General features: G+C 43.0%; 1 protein-coding gene across 1 annotated transcript in view; it reads left to right on the plus strand.

Annotated features, from left to right (window-relative positions):
• LOC114638329 (receptor-type tyrosine-protein phosphatase T) overlaps positions 1-22,768 on the plus strand; it is a gene marked incomplete at its 5' end in the record, with an annotated part of 162,875 nt that overhangs the window by 104,028 nt on the left and 36,079 nt on the right. The window contains 3 exons of the mRNA XM_028786753.1: positions 9,444-9,520; positions 19,244-19,280; positions 20,681-20,778. Of these exons, the coding sequence (XP_028642586.1) occupies positions 9,444-9,520; positions 19,244-19,280; positions 20,681-20,778 (212 nt within the window). The remainder of the gene's footprint in view (positions 1-9,443; positions 9,521-19,243; positions 19,281-20,680; positions 20,779-22,768) is intronic.

A 22,768-nucleotide genomic window follows, 5' to 3' on the forward strand; every position in this document is an offset into this window, starting at 1 on the left:
GAATGCTATGCCTAAGCCCAGGAGAGACAGCAAAGATGAAGAACCCACATTCTGGGAGAAACCTCAGCCTGAAACTCCAAATTCCTCATCAGTCCATTGAAGGGCCTCTTCCACATCTCTTTTAGATTTCCACTGAGATCACACTGCAGTTGTTCACAGCAACAGTGAGCTTTACAACAGTTTTCTGGGATGCCTTTCCCCCTGACCCCAGCCTTCCAGTGTTAGCCTTTCCTCCTTCAGACATGTTTTGCTTTAGAATTCTTGTCTTATATCCACCCATAGAGAAAAAAATAGAGATGGAGAAAATTTAGGAGCCTTAGTAGTATCTCGTTGGTAATTTAAAATGAACCCTAGCCCCTTTTCTAATTGAGGTTTAGTAGCTATAGCACATTAGGTCTAGTATAGGTCTGTATAAACCCAGCAGAGAGACAGTCAAGGTAACCTGTGGATCCAAAGAGCAACAGAAGACCTAAAGGGGAACCCTGGGGTGGGGGATGAATTTATCCTGAGTTTTAATGAAGCAGGTTAAAGAGAAACAGCCCAGAGACCTGGAAATTGTCCCTGCCCTTATATCTGTCCCTCCCAAAAAGCCACGCCTGCCCAGCCTTGATAAACAGAAATATTCTTGGCACAAGAAGAAAACTAGCTGTGATTAGCATCTTAAGGGACCCAGGTTCCCAAAAGGCCAGAGTGGAGGCTCCAGGTCCAGGCCACCAAGCACAGAAAAGATCAAAGGGAAAAAGGAGGAGGGCATGGGCTGCCATCAAACAACAGTGAAAGAAAAACCTTGGTAAAAAAGCTCTTTCTTCCCAATGACCCTATTTAGAATGTAGTAATGGAGAGACTGGCCTTCCAAGGGAGTAGAAATGGAAAGGAAGTAAACAGAGGGAATGACTGAGTGAAATGAGAACAAAGAGCCCTTTGCTTTCAGGTAGCTCCAGGGCAGAGACCATGAGCAAGAGGAAATTTCAATAGCAAAGCATCTCTCTTTTACTCCAGCCCCGGGTGGACTGGCAGGACAGAGATGACTATAGAAAAGGAAGGTCTCTCAAGGGCTGCAGATTCCATAAAATGGCACCATCCTGTGATCAGTCAGGATCCCAGCAGGAAATAGATGGGACCCCCAGATAACATCCTTTAGGAGAAGTAATGATGTGATCCTTCATAAAAGGAGTAGTCTAGGAACCACCAAGGATTCTGGAGGGAGAAATCACCAGGACCTGGAGACAGAGCCTACCTGAGCACAGGCGTGTCCTTTGGAGGCAACTCCAAAAATGGGAACTGAGGAATAAATTCCCTGACCCTTCTCTCTTGCCTCCACCTACTCTATGCCTTTGCATCTGCTAGCTGAACCCAGCTAGATACCAGAGAGAGGTCAGGGCCAGCACAGTGGCCCTCAAGCTGTGGTCCATGGTCAGAAGTAGCAGCATTACTCTGGAGCTCATTGGAATTGCTAATGATCAGGTACCTCCCTGAACCTCTAGCATCAGAAGGCGGGGACAACACCCAGCAGTCTTATTTAAGTTCTCTAGTGATACTTTGAGAATCTCATATGATCCTCAGAGACCAGCTTCCTAGACCATAGAGCCAAGCAGAGAAGGTAAAACATGAATGCTCAGACCCATTTGGTGAGGCTTTTCCCTCAGCCTTAGGGGAAATCTTAGAAAAGTTGCTGGGTTCTGGTATATTGGAGTCTTGAACAGGAGGTCAGTAAGAGAAACAGGCTGTAGTCTGTGTTCTCTCAGTTAACTTCTGGTGACCTGTATAGTAAGTCCCCTCCATTTCTCTGACCTGTTTCTCACCTATGAGGTTGGATTCCGGGGGTGGGGGTGGGGGAGCATAATAAAAGTGAATGGAAATGAAATCTGAATCTGACATGGCCTTTGAAGTTACAGATTTTTATTGTGGAGCAGGCTAGCCTCTGAGTTTACAGGACAGGACACATGGCCCAAAGATCAATGGATATCCAAGGTCACACAGTTACACAATGAGTCTATAGGACTGCCATGATCTGAGCTCTGATATATCACGTGCCAGGATGCCACATGCTTCTTGCTAAGGTATATCCCCTGTATGAAGCCACACCTATGCTTTCCAGGAGTATAACTTGCCAAGGGCCCAACTTCAATACAGATAATCTCCATAGAATGGTGTTCTCTTCCTGAGGGGGCAAGGCTCACAATATTCAGAGAAGACTCTCCTTCCAAGAAGAGCTCAACTTCAGAACAAGCCTGGAGGCCCTCTCATACAGCAGGATTCCCTAAAACTTCCTGGGAAAAGAGCTAGGATGATAGAATGGGTCCCTGGTTCGTGGCTCCTGACTCTTAGCCTTTACTCTGCTTTGCTCTTCCTGAGGGTGGCCCTTGGTGAGTTCTACTAGCTTCTCCTAGTACAGAAATCATTGGTATCTTGCCATAGCCCCCAGATTTCCCTGTTGGTTATGCCCTCAATTTTATTGCCAGCATCTGTCTTTCTCTGAGGATGTGTTCTAGCCACTGTACCTCCAATCTCTGTAGGACAGACCACAGTGCTAGGGAATTAAATGTCCTCAGGAGTTGCCTTCAGCTGATGGTTGGTGCGAGTGGGTGGTGACTAAGAATCCCAGCTTCCCCTCTCTGAGATTCACATTTCCTATCTTCTCCCAGAGCTCTGCAAAGCGGGGGAGAGGGGGTGGAGGGCGGGAAGCTAAGTCCTGTTTGTCCAGTTCTGGGTGATATTCTCTTGCTGGGTTCCTTTCTTCCTGGTATTTCCTGGGAGACCCTCCCAAATCACTAACTTAACTCTTCCACTCTGGTTCTGCTTCCTCACTTCCTCTAGAAAGGCTTCCTGGTGGTGCACTGCCTGATAACATGCTAAGGATGCAAGGAGATGCAGCTGCTGCAACACTGTCCTCTGTCCTCTCTGAGTACCCTTCCCTTCTGTACTTCCCCTTCCCCAGGGTTCTACAGTAGGAGCTGCTCAACTTCAGCTAGCAGCTAGCATGGATCTGTCAAGACTGGGAGATACACAGAATGTATGTGTATCTTCCTTGTGTGGTGCCCAAGCTATATCTTCTGAGCCTCAATAAGGGTAATTCAATCAAGATTGAATGGTTAGACCTTTAGCTTCGATGAGGTACCCAGGCAGTCCCTGTGGAATTACCTGCCTCCTCCCTACCCACTTGCGCAAGATGATAGCATTAACATTTCCAATACTTCTAGGAAATGGTTTTTCAGCTCCACAATTCATTGTAATGAGTCAAATCTCTTTTCTCTGAAAAATTGCACCTGTTTTTTTATACCCTTTGTAGTGCCCAGAAGACAGGAGGAAAGATTATAAAGTATGCAAATGATATTCTCTCCCAGCCCCACCTCTCTGAAGTGATTTTCTCTTGAAGTGGATGTGACTTGTGATGGCTGATTTATGGAGCTGTGTCTGCTGACAGAGAAAGGGAAAGGAAGCTGGGGGCTGGCTTTTAGAGTTGTGCAAAGGAGCAAACCGAACCTTCTCCTCGGTAGTAGGTGTGAACCGACAAGGTGTGAACAGGGGACCAGTGTTGGGGACTGAGATGTTGATGGGAAGCAAGGGATAGAGGGATGTCCAGGCAGTTAGTCTTGGGAGCCGGTTAAGTTCACCACTACATGAAGAAGCTGTCAGCCTTATACTGTGTCTTGAGTGACAGAACTCCATGGAGCATTGAGTTTCTCATCCATGAAGTAAGGTGCACGATATACATCTGAGTACTTTCTTTTAATCAAAGGGCACAGTGGCCACGCAGCTTCCAGAATCATTCATGGAACATCTTCCTCTCTGCATGTAGATAAATCCCTATCCCTAAACATCTGCCACTGAGGGGACTTTGGCCCAGTTCCAGGAAGTTCTCCTGGTCTTTCACAGAGAGAGTAAGGTGAGCATTGAGGACAAGCCTTTGCTGGATGACCAAACATTGAGATTTGCTCTCTAAAAACAGAGTGTGCACCATCATCATGTGACAGACTTGCTGAGACACACCATGCCAGGTCTCACTTGTAGTTTCTAATTCAAAAAATCTGGATCAGGGTTCAATGATCTGTTTTTCTAAGGATCACACTTGGAGATCCATTGGTTTATACTATTAATAAAGCCAATTTTATATATTTGTGTTGAATCTTATAGAAGTCAGATGTTGTATTTGGTTTTATTTCATCTGTGCTACAAGTCTGCAGGAAAATGTGGTTTTGCGGTTATAGTTGAATAACTCAAGGTTCAAGGAATGTTATGATCTAAGCTGAGTGGTATGATGATATAGTCGGGGAGTGGGGAGTCTCGGGTTTGCTTTCACAACTCAGCCAATCCTTTAGCTCTCTTCTGATAAAGACAAGAACTGTCTGTCAGTCTTGGGGCGGAACAGGCTTGGACTGCAGGTATAATGAGGGTTCAGCCATGAGGAGAGGAAGAATTTGATCGTGATGAGTGTGTGCCTTAGCACATATAAAGGGTCTGTGACCAGAACAAACACAGTAAATTCGAGCATCTTAAGGGCCAAAGTTATCAGAGCAGTACACGGAGAGGAGAAAATGACATGACAGTAGGTTCCCAGGCAATCTGAGGATGTGTGGTTTTGTGGGGTATGATAAGAGTCTTTGTTAGTGATCTGCTCTAGCTGATTCATGTCAGTGAACAAAAGCAAACATGATTTCAACATAATTTTAGTGTATCTGTAGTTTGAAATTGGTGATAGTAGGAAATATTTACACCCCAGAAAACTGTAGTCATGATATATCACAATTTTTTCCCTTGGAGAGTTTATAAAATATTTATCAGCATACCATTGGTCCATAGTCTAAAGCAATAAAGAAACAGATAGATTGAAGGCAAGGGGTGATGTCCTCCCATCCCTGCAGCTGTCTTCATGGGACATCTCCAAGTCTTTCATATCCCCTTTACCATCTACCAATGGTTATTTCTTTCTTGCTCCCCACCTCCTCAGGGAACTTGGGGGATCCAGGCTTCTTTCTGCACCTCCATCTCCCTTCACAGTTGGGGAGCTTCTTCTCCTCCACATGACTCTTCACAACTCTTCCCTTTGTCTTGACTCTCAAACACTGCATGCTAAATTAGCTGTCTTTCAAGCTTGCAAAATGTAGATAGAGTATAATGAGCCTTCTGGGCTGCTTGTAAATTACCTTGTATCAGCTCCTACCCATCGTTGGCTGCCCCATCTTTCTCTATGTGCATGTGAGTAAACAGAATTTTTATCTTTCTAATTACATAAAGTTAGAAGAAGAAAGGGACACAGAATAATATTAGCATTTCCCAGAACAGATAAATAAACCATGAGGCTGCTGCCACTCTTTGCGTTGCCTTTCTGGTAGACCTGGATCTGAATTGTGTCCTCTAAGGAACGCATACATCACTATTGTCCTCTACAGATAAACAGATTTGTCTTTGGTCAGATGGACAGATGGAGAAACATCAGCTTTCTAGGTTGTCTCTACTGTCACCCCATCATGTACCTCATATGCAGTCCCAAACCTCCATCTATTGAGACCCTGCTGTATGCCCAGCACTATCCTTTATTTCTTTAGTAGCAGTTTTTAGCTTTATAGAGAGTCTGAGTGGCAGGCACAGAACTGTGTACCACTTACATACTGTTTCCCCTTTCATCAACATTTCACATTAGTGTAAAACACTGGTTGCAGCTGATGGACCAATATTGGTCCATTCTTTTTAGTTCAAGTTCATAATTTATATTAGGGCTTGCTTTGTATGTTGTTCAATTCCATAAAATGCATATATTCCAATTATAGTATTTTATAGAAGAATTTCCTTTCCCTAAACATACCCCTTGCTCAACCTATTTAAACTTCCTTCCTCTTTTTCTAAGCTTCTGCCAAGGACTGAGGTTTTTATAGGTTCCATGTTTTGTTTTCTTTTGTTTTTCCCTTTTTTGGAGTATTATATTGTTAGAACCATATGTAGAATCAACATTCAATGTAGCCTTTCCAGTTTGGCTTCTATCACTTAACAATATGGGTTTAAGTCTCTTCCATGCTTTTTATAACATGTGAGTTCATTTCTTTTTATCATTGAATAATATTCCAGTATGTAGCTATATCACCCTTTATTTGTCCAGTTCTCTTACTGAGGATATGTTTGGTTGTTTCCATGTTTTTACAATCATGACTAAATCTGCTGTAAACATTTGTGTAGAGCTTTTAATGGAGACATAAGATTGCAGTACATTTTATAAATACCAAAGAATTTAATTACTGGATCACATGGTGAATAGATTCTTAATCTTGCATGAAATGGTCCTACTGTGTGTGTTTCACCAGCAATGAATGGGGGAGCATTCCTGATACAAGCATTGGCAAGTACTTGGTGGTATTGTGGTATTTTGTCACTGTCGTATATGTAATATTTCACTGTTTAAATTGGCAATTCCCTAGATCCTTGAGTCTTAGTGCTTGAATAAGACACTCTGCTCTAATCTGGCTTTCTTCTCTGTCTCCCCTGTTACTGTTTCCCTTCACAGTCAGTGATCCCAGAACATAAGACTCTTCACAACCCAATTCCCACTGAACCTACTGCAATGACTTGGCTCTTTTTTGGATCCCCTCTTCCACAGTTTCCTCTAAGAGAACAACTTTCTTGATGCCTGTGGGTCAAACCTTCCTCACTTTTAATTCTTCAGTCACATTTCAGTACACAGAACTCTCTATTCCTTGTTGTCTATATCTTGATGTCTTGTTTCTGTGCATGATTCATCTCCTTGAACAAATTGCCCCAAATCCTTAAGGATAAAGCTCACTTGCTATAACTCTTTCTTACTTCCTTCACTTAGACTGGCACACAGTAGGTACTCAACAAACATGTTCTTGATAAATAAATGTATATGCTGATAGATACCCTGATGGTTAGAGACACATTACTCTTTAAAGATATTTGACTAGAAATAGTTTCTTTCTTCTGCTTTATTTCTAATGATTTTTGCCTTTAGATATATGTATTTTTTTATTTTATGCATTAAAAAATACCCTTTCAACATTCTAAACCAAGATCTCTGTTCCCACTGTTATGGTCTCCAGGCAAACATAATTCAGTAAGTAAGGAGATTTTGATCTGCCTCCTTAGCATAGCAGGCAATTCACCAGTCTTATAAATAAAAAAGATTTTGAACTACTGAGTCATTAATAAGAACACTGAATGGAAACAGAATATACATTTCCTTTTTCTGATGCTTACAAATTCTGTAACTGCTGGTAATAGGGCTTGATAGCCTGGGTCAGAATCAGGTCTCAGTCCTACTGAATGGCAATCCCCAGGAAGTTCCCCTCTTTTTGGGACTGAGGATTGGAGATTGGGGAACACTCACTTGCACAGACTCCAGCAGTAGTTACCTCTGAGATGCTTGGAATTCCGCAGAACAGTACATCACACCATGTTGGTAGAGCAGAGTGGACCTTAGAGAGTAGCTATACAATCTGTGGAAGTACTTAACCTCTGTGAGCCCTACTTCCTTCCTGTATAGTCAGAATCATAGTAGCACATCACTGTGACCATAGTAAGATGAAGAAATGTTTGAGAGTAAAAGTGAATAAGTTAATGTATCCAGTATTGAGGACTTCTAAGGATTTGGGGAAAGTTTCAAGTTCAAACTCTCCTTATACCATACTCCACATCTCTATCTCATTCCCACCCAGAATTGTTGCCTACTTATGCCTCCTTTTAGTGGCTTCCACTGAATTTTTTCCTCCTTGGAGAATTAGAAAAAGCATATCCAAGCATGGTAACTACTGCCTGTTGATGCTCAGAACTGATTCTGAGCGAATAGACATGAATGGTGTCTTATACCAGCCCAGGTCCTGGTTTGTCCATTGCTGGACCAATTCCTGGTCTTCAAGTGATGTCACATTGCAAGGAGCCAATATGTGCAAGATGACTTCTTTGCAACCAGAAATTCTCCTCATTGTGTACAAGTCCTGCCTACGAGGTCTATGTTGGCTCTAGTTGTAGCAAGTTGCCCCAACTCTAGAGTTCTGAAAATGTTGCTCCATGTCAATGTTCATCTGGCCCTACGAAGGTAGCGACCCCTTGTTGCTTTTCTAAATTATCTCATGTCTTAAAAGTTTCTTCCATCAACTAGCTAACAACTTCTCCAGTTATCCTCCATCGTGAATACACACATGGTTTCTATGTACCACTTGGAGCCTTTTGAAAGTAGGAGCATGTAAACTCAGAGTTAACAGATCCCCAACTTTTCTATATTCTGTTATTCAGTGGTCATATGGCCAATTTTCATGAGCCTCCATTTGCTCATTTGTAACAAGGACTAAAGGGATCATGCTGCCTCTTTCCTAAGGTCACTCAGAGCAAGCAATGAGGTTTTTCACTTATACACTCACCAATACTCACTTTGTGTTTATCCCCTTTATGGATTCAAGGAATGGAACAAGGATCAAGATAGCTAATGCTTCTATCTCAATAAACCAGTTAGTACCAGCAAATGCATTTATAACCTGAGGAGTACTATAAATGTCCAAAAGGAAATGTTGGTTTTCCTCCTTAACCCTAGGAGGACTTAGGATGCCCACACCTCTCTATTCCACTGACTGTGATCCCCATCTCTGCCCTGGAGTATGACAGAATTGTTGGAGGTGAGGTATGCAATAGTAGATTCACAATGATCCAGGTAGCAGACTGAGCATCCTTCCTTCCCAGCAGACTCAATCAAGATGTTCCTTATCATGTGTATATTAGCATGTCAGAATTGACTTTAATTAATTGCAAAGGATTATCCAGCCTTTTCTGATGTACCATTTAAAGTGATTTTAACTCAGTGTTATGTGAAGCAAGCATGCTACCGACTAAAGCCCGTACATCTTGTTTACGTCTAGATTGTGTTTGAAAAGGCATCTTCAGTAACATAATTTTTAGTTATTGATAACCTCTTTTCTAATGATTCAGTCCTCGGTTTAATAATGGCATTGATAACAATACATTAACAACAACCTGTCTGTATCAGTGCTCCAAGAGACAAACATAAAGTAGTTTGTGTCCATGGTAAACAGCTAAACTTGCTGTTTTCTCAAAAGCACGTAAATGCAGTATATTCATTCAGACATTCAGACGCCATGACATTACATGCAGGGTGTACCTAGGTCAGCCACTCTTGTTTTGTCCCATGGAGCAGGCATTTCCATTCCCAAATTAATGATGAAATCACTAAGATATAGGAAGCAGGTGACACACTTTCTCAGATGACGGTGAAAACATAAAGTAGGAAGTAGAAAAGGGGTCCTTTTTCAGATCTCTAACCTCTCAGTATCTCTACTTCCTCATCTGTAGACAGCATACCTGTGAGAAATGGCATGGTACCTGGTATGCAGTAACTAAGTGGAGGCAACTCTAAAGGAGAAAAATACTGATGCCCCACCCCATAGCTCCTCATCAACCACTGCCTGCTTTTGTCCTCTCTACAGATGACCACTCCCGAGTGAGGCTGTTGGTGCTGGATGGAGACCCTCACTCAGACTACATCAATGCCAACTACATTGATGTGAGTATCTTGATGGAGCTAAGAAGCTATGAGCTAGAGTTGATGGTCCAGGCTCAAGCTTTAACTAACCTGTTTACTAGGAGGTAGTCAAAACATGTCCAAAGTAGTGCATCCCTCCCTTAGTTCATATGACACAAGTTGCTTATCTACCCAAAGCTACATCTGTTTTCAGAGCAGACTGCAGTCGTCTGCTTTCTAGAGCCCCAGGGTAACTGCTGGTCTTATGTATTCATCCCGTGTATTGATTTTTATGTGTCTATATACTCAGTCATTCATTTGAAGGAACAACCACTGATGCAACAAAATGTTCAAAGTTCTCATCATGTGCTAGATATTATGAGGCCCATAAAACTAGAAACTGTCAAGGTGTCTACCCTCAAAAACAGCAGAAGAGAGATAAGCTACACACATCTGTGGTAAACTAGGGTAAACTAGAACGTGATGATTGTTATAGGTTCAGATAAAATACTGTCAGGATTCAGAGGTGGGAAATTATCACATCTTCCATCAGGAATGCAGAAAACAATGTGAACCAAAGCTTCAAGTGTAAGTAAACTTCAAAATCGAAGTGAAAGATGATGGGCCTTTGGTTAGAGAACTGCTCTTGCCAAGAGGAAGGCACCTGGAAGGAAATAAGCATCACCTCTGTCCGAGGGTAGTAGAAACTATACACTGGGAAAACTGGGAAATGAGGTTGGCATGAGATCCTTGACGGCTGAGGAGGCTGAGCTCTGAAACAAGACGATGCTGCTTTTCAAGGAAATGCTTGAAGGAGTTTGAACATGGGGTACCCCGTTCATTACTGAGCTTTATCATTTATCTGCTACTGGAGGAAAGGTAAATCAGAGAGGGGAGAGCCTGGAACTGACAACCAAGTAGGAGTGAGGCTGTCCCCGCATTCCAGACACTAACAAGAAAAAGACCAGATCAAACAGGAGCTGCGAAGCGTGTGCACAGAAGTGAACGGCTCTACAAAAGAACAATAGCCACTCTTACCAGGTGGACATCCCAGCATTACTGATCCAAGCTGACATCTCCAGGTCTCCGCTCAGAGCCCAGAGACCTTAAAGAACGACGTAAGAGATTCCCATCGATCCCTCAGACTCTCAGATATATTTATAAACCAGCTATCAAGTATAGTCACGTGCCTTGTGAATTTTCTTATAACATAGCCTTAGCCAGATGGTTCATTAGTTCAACAAGTATTTCATGAGCCTTGAACCTGACAGCACCCCACACTTTACACGGAGTGAACACTCAGCCAGCAGATGCCAATCCAGCCTAGATTGGTTTGGTTCCTTCCTTTTCTCCTCTGTCTTGATTATGGCTAGGTAGATGTGACTGACCAAAGGATGACCACTCACATAGAGCCTTGCATGCCTGAGTTGCTAAAGCTTTCTGGCCTTCATTATGGGAATGGAAGCACCCAGCAAAATCACATTCCTAAAGGTAATCTCAGTCCAGTGTGGGTCATCTGTCTGTTCATCCCCTTGACCCTCTCTAGTCCTTTTTCCTTTGCAGCTGGTAGTGAATGTGCACTTGTAAGCAGGGACATAGCATTCAGGGAAGGACAAAAGCTTTCTCAATAAGAGGGACTGATAAGATACCCAGGGATGACTGGAAGAGGGACTCCAGGGAGCCTCTGCTCTGTTCCTTCATGATCACATTCAATCTATACCTCCAGCTTCCATCAGTTTGAGTTCTAGCTCCTTCCAGGCAGCCTCAGACCCTGCACTTGTGATTTCTGTCTTCCATTGTTCCTCTAGGGGCTCTAGGGACTGCTTATCTGAAGGTTAACCCATGGTTCCTTTCTGCCATCACACTCCCCTCGAACCTGTAAAACCAATTCTCTATGTTGAATTCCCTATATCTGAAACGCCCACGGTGCTTTCCACTTCCCTACTGGGTCCTGCCTAACCAAGGACCTACTGTGTGACCAAGACCTGGAGCTAGAGCTTCAGAAGAAATTTTAAAAAGAGGGTAGTCTCTATCTCTGTCACTCTTCAGACGATTCTACAAGGAGGACTTCAATTGTGAGCAGTTTGTCTCCAGCAAGAGCATGTTGCTCCAAGCATTTACTGACCATGCTACTAGCTTTCCTCTCTAATATTCATTTTGTAAATACCAAGCCAACCTTCCACTGTCAGTGCTAGACATCCTGACCTTCCACATAAGGATTCTGTTTGGTAAGAGGGGTCAGATGAGGAAAGAGACCTTCCCAGAATGGGGATTGTCAGACTGAAGCCTCAAAAGGGAGTCTGGTGAGAAGCTTCTTGAAGGAGATGAATTCTTAGTCCTGCCTCAGAAAGTGACAAAACATCAGCTGTGCATGAAAGGGTCATAATAACCTAAGAATTAGTGATTGCTTCTCATGGACCAGTATGTCAACCTAAGTAGTAATTCAACCTCACTGGATAAGTACCTCCAGGAACCCATTGACAGATGAAGAAGCTGGGTCTCTCACTGTTAGGTAAAATATCCAGAATCACAGCCAAAAGTGGTAAGAGAGGAGGAGCTACAGTTTAAATCAGGAGTGCCAAACTCTGTTTATTCTAATAATAATATCTGCAACAATGGTATTTGGCTATTAATGAGTCTCTCCTGGCCCTGTGAGGTGTGCTTTAAGTGATCCAACTTACTAAGACTTCTTAGTAGCACTCCACAGTGGTGCTCATCACTCATACTTTGCAGACTCCGTCTTTGGGGAAACTGAGACTTGAAGAAATTGAAAAGTTTATCCAATGTTATATATCTGGGCAAAACCTGGGTATGAACCATGGCTGAGTATCCCAACCCAGTGCTCAATTTTCTGGTTCTACATCTACCCCTGACACCATCCCATAGCCTGCATTTAGTGGACACTCAGCTAGTTCATGTTGATACAGGTTAAACTGGTTCTTTTCTTTCTTTCCCATCCTGACTGTGGTGAGGTCGTATTACAGTCCTAAGGATATAGCACATGCAGAGTCTCACGTACCCAAGTTGCAAATCTATCATTTAATATCTAAATGAAAACTTCATAAACATGCTTTTTCTAGATACTTACTCATTCTACAGTACAATGAAAGGCTGACCATATGTAGAACAGAGAAATTTTTATGTCATATAGGTAGCAAATGAAATTGCTTTAAATGCAAGTGATTCTATAGTACCAGTCCTAATCAGGTTTGTGATTTCTGTCCTGTTATATCATTAAGAAGTATTTTTGCTAGCCTTTAAAGACAAGAAACCAGGGACTGAAGTTAAGAGCACTGCCCTAGGTCACACAGCTAGACTTTAATTCTCTGCACAGCAAGGACACAGCACAGCCCCCTCCTTTTCTTTATAAGAAGTAGACTGTACAGACAGGCAAATGTCTCTACCACATGCTGTCCTAATAGGCAGTGTCAGGCTCTGAGCTGTGTCCCAGTGGTTAGCATCAAGGACTAATGAGACTATAGTCATGAATCCCATCCTTGTTGGGCCTGTTGAACACAGGCCTTTCTGAGGACTAGCTTTGTGACTATGAGTAAAGTATTTATTCATTCTGGTAGCTGAACAATGCAATAAAAAAATTGCCAGCCCACAAGTATGTGGTTACTACTATAAAGCACCTATCAGGGTTCCAAGAGGAAACAAGCTGGCTCACAGGTATCAACCAGAGAACGTTTAATAAGAGCCAGAATAGTTCTGAAGCAGATTGACCAGCTTTACTGTGAGGGTCATCCTGAGGCTAGAGATGGCAGAGATCTCAGAAGTTCTGTGGCTAGATAAGCGAGTGGCTATAAATGGAATAGCTCTGTAAGGATACTGTAAGGATCAGGCTGTCTTGCCCTTGCCAAGGAGAAGCCAGCCCTTGCTGACATGGCAAAGAAGAATCCAAAGGGTGTATTGATGCCCTAGCCTCCCACTGGCCTCTAAGCTTTTGCATCCTCTCCTGGTTAGAAAATGTACCATAGAACCCAGAAGACATGAGATCCTACATTGCAATTAATATGGTCATTTGGTGATAGTTAAATAAACTGTTTTGGCTCCCCATGGGTCATATGTGTGCATCTGCTCAGGAACTAATGAAAGACACACATATGCACACACACATGCATGCACACACACACACACGCACTTGCACACGCATGGCAGGTAATTTTTTGACATTTTGTGACTAGCTCAAAGACTGGGCCCTCTTAAACCTTCCCCTGCTACCCTAGGCCCAATCAGGGAAGTAGCCAGTGACTACTTACTTGAATTCTCACATGGTTGGTTGGCTTTCTCTCCTACAGATTTTATGTCCCATCCCCAAGTCATGGCTATTTTCTCCTTTCTCCCAGTTCCTAGCCCTCACAAATCTAAAGGTCCCGTCTCAGTCTATCTCCTCAGCCTTTGGCTGTTGGTTCTTTATTAATAGATCTAAAGCCAAACGGGTACAAGAACCTTCAGCATTTGGACATGCAGATTCCTGATTTTGGAGGCCGGATTATCTCAAAGCATTGGAAACAATCCCCAACATTGTTACCTCCTATGGCACATAGCAGAGTGTGGAAAGGACAATGGGGGAAGAGCAGGGACAAAAAGACACAGAACACAAGTACCCTCTTATGATGTTACCAATATGGGGCAGGAAAAGGAAAATCTCATTAACTGTGAGCCTACCTGAAATTCCAGTAGAACTATATTCCTGTAGTCTCCTGGGGATTCCTAATAACCAAGAAATAGAGTCGAGGTGGGGGGCGGGGGATATGAGCTTATTTAATCTTTGCTGCTTTACCCTGGTCTCCACACCAGCCCAAAGACAAGAGCTGGCTGTTCGAGCTAGAGTCCCTTCTTCACAATTGAATCCTGACAATTTATTAAAATGACTCTTTTTGGATAATGAGCTGGATGAGGCCAACCCTGACGGAGCCTCTGGAGGCCATGGTATGCTGCTGTCTGAACCAGCCCACTGGCGTGTTTGCTTGCATACCGGAAAATGTATTGGCCACTTGATTCTGTTATAAATTACCAGCCTGGAAATAAATATCATAGTTGGGTCCACAGTAAGTAACAGATGCAGGAGTGCAGAGTGAGATAAATGTGTTTTGGATGCAAACCTCCTTCTGATTGTTCACAGGCAGATGGAGGCAGGCCCAATGCTAGTTTGCAGTCACTCTGTGTGCTATGTAGGTGGGACTTAAATGAACTGAAAGTTCTTTTAAGGTTAGGAAGTTTTCTGCACTCGCTCTTGGCAAATCCCCAGAGGAAACCCATTGGAGCAATACATTTCCTTTTATCTCCTTTGCTGAGGAATCTCATAGTTTGAATTTTTTCCCTCTGGGGACTGTGTGGGTTTCTGGAGTCCAGAGAAGGTCTTTTTGCTTAGATGCAGCATGAGGACAGGCACATGGCACACATGCTTTCAGTGGAGTTTACCAGGGTTGGCAGCCAGGACCAACATTTCAGTGCTTGAGAGCACTGCCTCTCGAGCAAGCCAGGTTGAGCCCTACGGTTGAACAACCGTAAGATGGGAGGAGATAGACAAGGGTGTAAATGAATAAGCCATCTGGTGATTCATGTTTTGAAGAGAAGGAAGCCAAGGGAGCTAGAGAGATGGTTCAGTTGGTAAAGTGTTTGCCATGAGAACCTGAGGTTGATCCGTAGCATTCATGTAAAAAGCTATGCTTAGCAGCACTGCCATAATCCTAGCACTGAGGGTATAGAGATGGCAGGTTCCATGGAGATTCCTGGACAGTCTAACCCAGTCAGTGATCTCCAGTTTCACTGAGAAGAGTGATTGGTAAAGACCTCTGACATCAACCTCTGGCCTCTGCACACTTTCACACACACACACACACACACACACACACACACACACACACACACACAGGAAGCAGGAAAAGAAACCTGGGAGTAAGAGAGAGAAGCGGACAGAGATCAGATGAGTGCTGTCTCAGACGGTGACTGTAAGTAAAGCAAGAATCCAACCAAGAGTGAGAGAGAGAGAGAGAAAAATACTTCATTATCCAGGAACAGGCAAAGTGGCCTGATGCTAAGTCTTCTGGACAAATGTCCCTACTGCTCCTGAAGAGGAGCTATAAGTCGGGCTAGGCAGACTGCTAAAGACTCAAAATGGGAATTCAGGAATGTCAAGAGGCCCAAACTAGAATTTAATTAAACCATCACTTCCTCAGGGAACATCCTTCTGGCTTCATGGCTGAGTCAGTTCCCACGGGTGCTCTCCAGAGCCCCACATTTTCCCTCAGAAGTTCATATCCCAGTTTGTAGGTGCCTGGGAGCTGCTCCAAAGGAGCACTCACATCTACCTGGTTCACTTTTGAGTCTCCAACATTATGTATAGTAGAAAGCATTCCTGTGATGCTTGCTGCTGGAATCTGAAATGAGTGTGCAAACGAACAAAAGCACAAAATAGTGAACCTCAGCAGCCCAACCTCACAACTGATGTATGAATTTCTCACCCAAGATTGTTTTCACCATTAACCTTCAAGAATATTTGAATCTTCCAACCCTTAGTCTCCTCCAAGGTCTTTGCCAATATAAAACCAGACTCATGCATGTATCCTTCTGACTAACCTTTGCAGAAAGCTACACCCAGCTCTGAATGGCATGTCTCATGACTGAGGAGAATACAAAAGCTCTTAGTTCTGTTCATATCCCTGTATTCGCTGAGCATATGTGAAACCCCACGGATTCTCTCACAAGACAGGAACATCATGATGAAGTGATGAAGGAGTTCCCTCTGTATCACAGAAGAGGTCACATATGAAGTCCTGGGTAGTGAGGCTGGAACATAGGATACATACATTGAAAGAGTGGACACAGAGAGACAGCCAGAAGAAAAGTTCAAGATAAGGATGAGATGTGCTGTTGGTGTAACGTGAAGCATTGAGAAAATTGTGCAAGCAGAGTAAAGTCAATGCAGACTCGAAATCCTGACACCTCAAGTGTATCCCGAGAAGCTCAGTATTACAGAAAGCAGATAAGATTCAGAAGTGAAAATGGGTTCTTGGAGGACATGGAAAAGTTGATACTATGGCCCAGGCCAGGGATGGAAGACTGTGAGAACAGCTGGTGACATAGCTGGCGGAAGAGTGTAGACACAAGAAGCCTCATCATTCTGGGCTCTAGGGAGCCATTTCTGTTTCCAAACCTACTCAAAGTCCTCAGAATCTAATTCTTCTATCCAGCCGTCATAGCCCTGTCCATCTTGACTTGGAGTGACAGATACACCTCCCCATTGCTTTGCTCTGGGGGGAAGGCTGGGTTACTCCTAACAAAGAATGACTCATCTGCCCAGAAATTTCTAAACATTCAGTATGCACTGTTAATCATTGAAGGGGTCTCTATAAATGTTTGTCAAATGAGAAATAATATAATAATAGCAAAGACACAGTGTGTAATCTTAGAATTGTGTCCAATACATATTATAGGAACTGATATATATTAACTTTTAAAATCTTATTTACTATACTTTAAATAGTCTGATAGTCTTTTAATAAAAATATCTGAGATCCAAAGAAGTTAAATAAGTTATCCTAAATGACCCAGCATTGGCCCAGAGACCAAGATTCAAATCTAGTCAACTGTGTTGGTCTACAGTACATATAACCCATATGCTGTGTCTTTCTGGTTGGTTTGCCATAGCTCACTAATTTGCTATTTGCTCTGAGCCTATATAGGCTCTTGGAGAATAGTTTCTATAGAAGTCAGTTGTATCAACTGGCTGTCCTCATTAAGTATATGGGACCACTTGCAGTAATTGTGGCATATGGTTAATCTAACCATGTAAGTTGGGCTTTTTCATTACTGTAACTAAGTATCTGAGTAAGGGAATTTAAAAGAGGAAATGTTTATTTTGGCTCACAGTTTCAGAGGTATCAACCAGTTTGTCTTAACAAGAATGTATGGCAGAGTACAACAGTTCACATCATAGCCAAGAAGCAGAGAAAATAAGTTACAGAAACAGGAAAGGATGGAACACGATGGAGTCCCCATGATCACTCTCCAAGTTCCACCAACTACGCCTAGCCTCCTACTTTCCCCTTTCTCCCAATAACACTATTACATTATAAACCATCAGAAGTCACTTCATTCCTTGGGCCAGGGCCTTCATGATCTAACTGTCCTTAGACAGACTTACTTGGGGGATGGGGTGTCATTGATCCCCTAAGCATTTCTCAATCCAGTCAAATTGACAATGAAGATTAACTATTGTAAAAAGAGTTTATGGTTATAATATTGGTCTTGGGTCAGTGGTGGTAGGTACTCCAGATAAAATATGAAGAGAAATTGGGAGAAACCTTTTAAATATGTACCAGATGAGTGAAATAGTAAGACCTTCAAATGTGCAAGGGACCCATACACTAATTTTTGAGTCATCACTTGGATCCAGGGCTTCAGAGCCACCACCAAAATCTCCAGGGCAATTCTGGCTTACTTCTTCACGGAAAACTTGAGCCACCTCATCTTCTCTAATGCAATTTTACAGTGTTTAAACTGAAACAGCTATTCACCAAACTTTGATTTCCAGGGACAGTTAACCCTAAGTGTAAAGTGTATTCCAGGACTGTCAACAGCAATTCAATCTATCTAAGACTCTCCTGTAAAGTACCTGCCACACGATCATTAGGACTGAGTTCAGACCCCTAGCATGCATGTAAAACCTGGGTGCATAGTGACTATCTATAATCCTAGTGCTGGGGCAGGGGAAAGAAGTTGATGGGAGGACGCCTCAAGCTTACTGAACAGAAAACTTAAATGAATCACTGAAATCCAGGTTCCGTCAGAGACCCTGTCTCCAAAAGTCAGGCTGAAGAGCTATTAAGGGGGTCACTCAGTGTCTTCCTTTTACCTTAATATGCATGTACACATATAGTCACAATTCATTCAAATGTGTACCCACATATACATATGCACAAACACACAAAACCAATAAAATTTAACTGCGTATCTATCCACCCATCCATCTAGTCACTAATGCTAATCATGTTTGATGATCTATATTCAACTTAAGCTTTTCTTCCATGTAATATACAAAGACGCTGTTCCTCTGGAACAAAGGAGGCCCTCCCTCCATTCCACTCCCAGTGAAAAATCAGTGACACCTACAGCCTCTTCCCTCATGGTTAGGATGTCATGAAGCACCAAGTTAGCTCCATGCCAAAGGTCATCAGAGCTTAGGGGAGCACTCTGAAATAGCGAGGGAAATCACAAACTGGTCTTCGCATTAGTTCTTGGCTATCTGAGCTCACACTTCCACACAGTCCTCTCTGTACCCAGAACTTTACTATTACCAGAGAGAAGCAATGTGACATCCTTCCTATTTCCTCTCTATGATTGTTAAGACTGTGCAGTCAGAAAAAGAATTTGCCTTTTCTGTTTCCTACTCCAGGTGCCCCATGCTAGGCCTGTTATTGGGATCCATATATGATTATGGCTCCAAAAAGGCTTGTTGGTGGTTTGTTGTGCACCATAAACCTGGAATGCCCTCTCCCCTGTATTTTTGGGTTCATGAACATAAGGAATGTCTATGGCAAACCTTTATGGGTCACTCATAGGCCACCACAATAACAGCCAATGCTGTCTACATACTCTACACACATGGCCTTATATGGTCTTTGATACTCCTCTGAGATGCTATTCTCATTTTGCATATGAGAAGACTAGGTACCTGGGAAGAGATGTGTATTGATGTTGTGTTGTTTTCAAGCTTTGAACAGAAACCCTTCACTATGTTTTTCTCCTATTATCCAGGGATACCACCGACCCCGGCACTACATTGCAACCCAAGGTAAGTGTCTTGGAGTGACTCTTAAGTCACTCTTGATATTCTCAAGGATATCAAGGTAGAGGGATTTAAAAATAAAATCAAAGTAAGCCTTGCTAACCACTCTTTCTCTCTGTGTTTTCACAAAAGTCTTTCTCCACTAGTGCCCTGGCTTCCCCTGAAGGAAGGAGGTGAGCTTTTGCAGACAGAATAGTCAAGAGAGACAGGGCAGCTTGGCCTCTAGAAGTCCTTGAGAAGCAAGGAGATGACAATTCCAGCTTAGAATGGCAGCAGAAAGAGCTGTCACTGGGAAATATCAGTATGAGATAAGAGACCATGCATTGGTGACCAGAAGATAAAAGCCTCGATGGACCACCCAGCAGAGGTCCCCATCCATTTAGCGAGTGCTTGTCTACAAAAAAAGATGCAGCCAGTTGCTTTAGAATGCAGTGTGGCAGTATACTATCAGAAGGCTTAAAATTGATGATGCCTTTTAAAGCTTCCACAGGAGAAGCCCTGCAGATAATTACATGTGTGGACCTTGACATATATAAAAAGCATTCTTTACAATGTTATCGTGTCATTTGTAATAGGAAAAAGTGGGAAAATCTTAAATGCCCAATAATAGATAGGTTGGTTAAATAACATATGGTGTCTCCATGTTGTAGAAAACTCTGTAACTATGAAAAATATCATTTTTGAGGACATGAAAAAATACTTATGATAGCCCTGGTACTTATGACAGCAAATGCAATTATACATACAAAAACACAGAAAAAATACTATTCAAATTTTCTTTCAAATGCATAAATTGCTTTTGTAATTTTAAAAATGATGAAGACCCAGGATATTAAGAGTCATTTCCTAGGAAATTGCTTTGGACTGTCAGATCCTATCTTCCACTCTTTGCTTTTCTGTTCTTTTTCCTTTTTTCCTTCTTTTTTTTCTATGTTTTAATCCTTCCTTTCCTGGTCAAGCTTCAGATGAATGTCTCCAGCATTTGTCAAACTCAAAGCATTGCACCCCTTATTATGGGCAGCTCCACCCTCCCTACCCTACCTCCCTTGATACCTCTCCTTGAGATCCTGCTGCCCCTTGAACACAATATATACTACAGTCCAGATAACATGCTGAATCAGGAAAAAGTGGAGCTTCTGGGTTGAGCATGAGGGTTAGGATGAGGATGTAGAGGATGCTGTAGACCATGAGCATCTAAAATGTAGCTTTTCTTATCTCTGCTGTGTTCTGGACCCCAAAGACTCATCTCCAGCCTCTGTCTCAGCTACTTGGTATCCTACCAAGGCTCCTCTGGACTCATTCTTGCCCACCTATATAAATCCTTGATTAAACAGCCAAGAAAGACAAACCTTCCAGCAGCCGCTTTGTATCTGCAGTCTCTAACCCATCCCCTTTTCTGTTACCAGGTCCAATGCAAGAGACCGTGAAGGACTTTTGGAGAATGATCTGGCAGGAAAACTCTGCCAGCATCGTCATGGTCACAAACCTTGTGGAAGTAGGCAGGGTAAGCCTCCCCTTCAGTCATGTGGGCAGAGGGTGGTGGAGGCAAATGCTGGGGCCCCTGTTGCTTGCATTGTGCCACCAGCTTCCAAAGCTTTACCACACCTTTACAGCAGCCTACAGGGACGGGGGAGACCATGCCTCCCACTTCACATCTGAGCAGCATTCTGCTCCTTCAGCTCTCCCATCCCATCTCTATCCTCTCTCTGTTGACTATGTCATCTCATATATTTTGAGGAAATGAAAGCCATCAGATATGAACTCTCTCACCAACACATTACAGATCTATATTTGTATCAGCAACCATCTTTACATTCTTTCCTTCTGTTATCAGGTCTAGCCAAGAGAAAGGACTGTTTTTGTTGAGCCCAAAAGGTTGATTATTGGCCATTTCTTATGACAAAGCCCAATATGAAAAACACCAAGTACCAGCCTTTGATAGGTCACCTCTGGAAAGATGCTTTCTGAGAAGTCACTGCAAGAACAAAGTCACTTTGTTTGGCAACCCTCCTCAGCATTAGCCCACCATTCTTTATCCGTTAGTGAACCTGGCCTTGCCTGAAAGAAGAGAATGAACCTTCACTAGCAAAATGAAGAAGCCAGAGGGAGGGACAGGGCAAGAAAGCAACCAGAAGTCCCTGAGAAGCAAGTGACATGTTCAGCTATGAAGGGAGGCGGAAAGGACCTGTAACTAAGATGTGTCATTGAAGGGAAGGACCCAGGCAGGGCAGATCAGATGTATTAATATCATCAGGTGCAAGCCACCAAGGCTCAGAGATTTTCACGTATTTCCTTTTCATTTGAAAAATCATACTGGTCCTCACTGTTGAATTATTTCCTTCAGCATATAAATATGCTCAGAAGGACAAAATCCACCAGCACATGAGTCACAAAACAAAAACACAAATCATCAAATGCCAGTGGGATAGTAGGGATTGGGAGGGCAGTTGATGGTGAGGAGGGAAAGATGGGAGAGGAAGAGAGTAAGCTGAATAAATTATATTTATTATGAAATTGTCAGAAGAAAACACAAAAATGGTAAGACTATAAAATAAGTTAAAACCGTCTGAAAGCCAAACAAAAATGCTTTCCCCGTTCCCACTTTTCTGCTGAACCTCAAGGACTTACATGATGCTGTGTGTCTCCACTCACTTCTCCTCCACCCACATCAACATAACGGGTCTCTCCCTTCCACCAGCCATGATATTGTCAACTTGACTCCCTTCCTGTTGACAAACCTGGCCTCCACATCTCTCTCTCCATCAGTCTTCTCCTTTCAACAGCCTGTTCTTCCTCCCCTGCCTATGAACCCTCACCTTTCTTCGGGGCTCAGGCCTCTGTCTCCCTCTCTGTTCTATCTAGATTCGGTCCTAAGTTGTCCTTAGCAAGCGCTTGGGAAAGGAGCTACTATTTCCAGTTTCACTTTTGTTCCCATGATTAGCTGTGGCCTGTGGGTGGATGGGCAGGCTGCATAGTTGTGGGGCTGATGTACAAATATCTAGACTCAAAGGGCTCCCATAGTGTATACAAACTATATCAAAAGTGGACAGGTAAGTTCATATGGCTAGTCTATTAGGATAAAGTGTGCTGGCCTCAGTGGTGGGGAAGAAGAAGCTATCCATTCTATCACACTGTATTGAAAGGATGTGGATATCTCATTGCTAATCATGGGTCAGGGCAAAATGAGTCAGTATCCTTGAACATTCACCATCTGACCCATTCCTCAGTTTTACAGATGAGGCATAGATGGAAAAAGGTGGATACTGTTCAGACTGTCCTTCACTGTTCAAACTGTCCCCCCATTCAGACTGTCTCCCACTATTCAGACTGTCTCCCACTATTCAGACTGTCCCTCACTGTTCAGACTATCCCCATTGTTCAAACTGTTCCCTACTGTTCAGACTGTTCCCCACTATTCAGACTGTTCCCCGCTATTCAGACTGTTCCCCACTATTCAGACTGTCCCCCACTATTCAGACTGTCTCCCACTATTC

This window comes from Grammomys surdaster, unplaced genomic scaffold, assembly GCF_004785775.1.
Source record: "Grammomys surdaster isolate TR1022 unplaced genomic scaffold, NIH_TR_1.0 125574, whole genome shotgun sequence".
NCBI lineage: Eukaryota > Metazoa > Chordata > Mammalia > Rodentia > Muridae > Grammomys > Grammomys surdaster.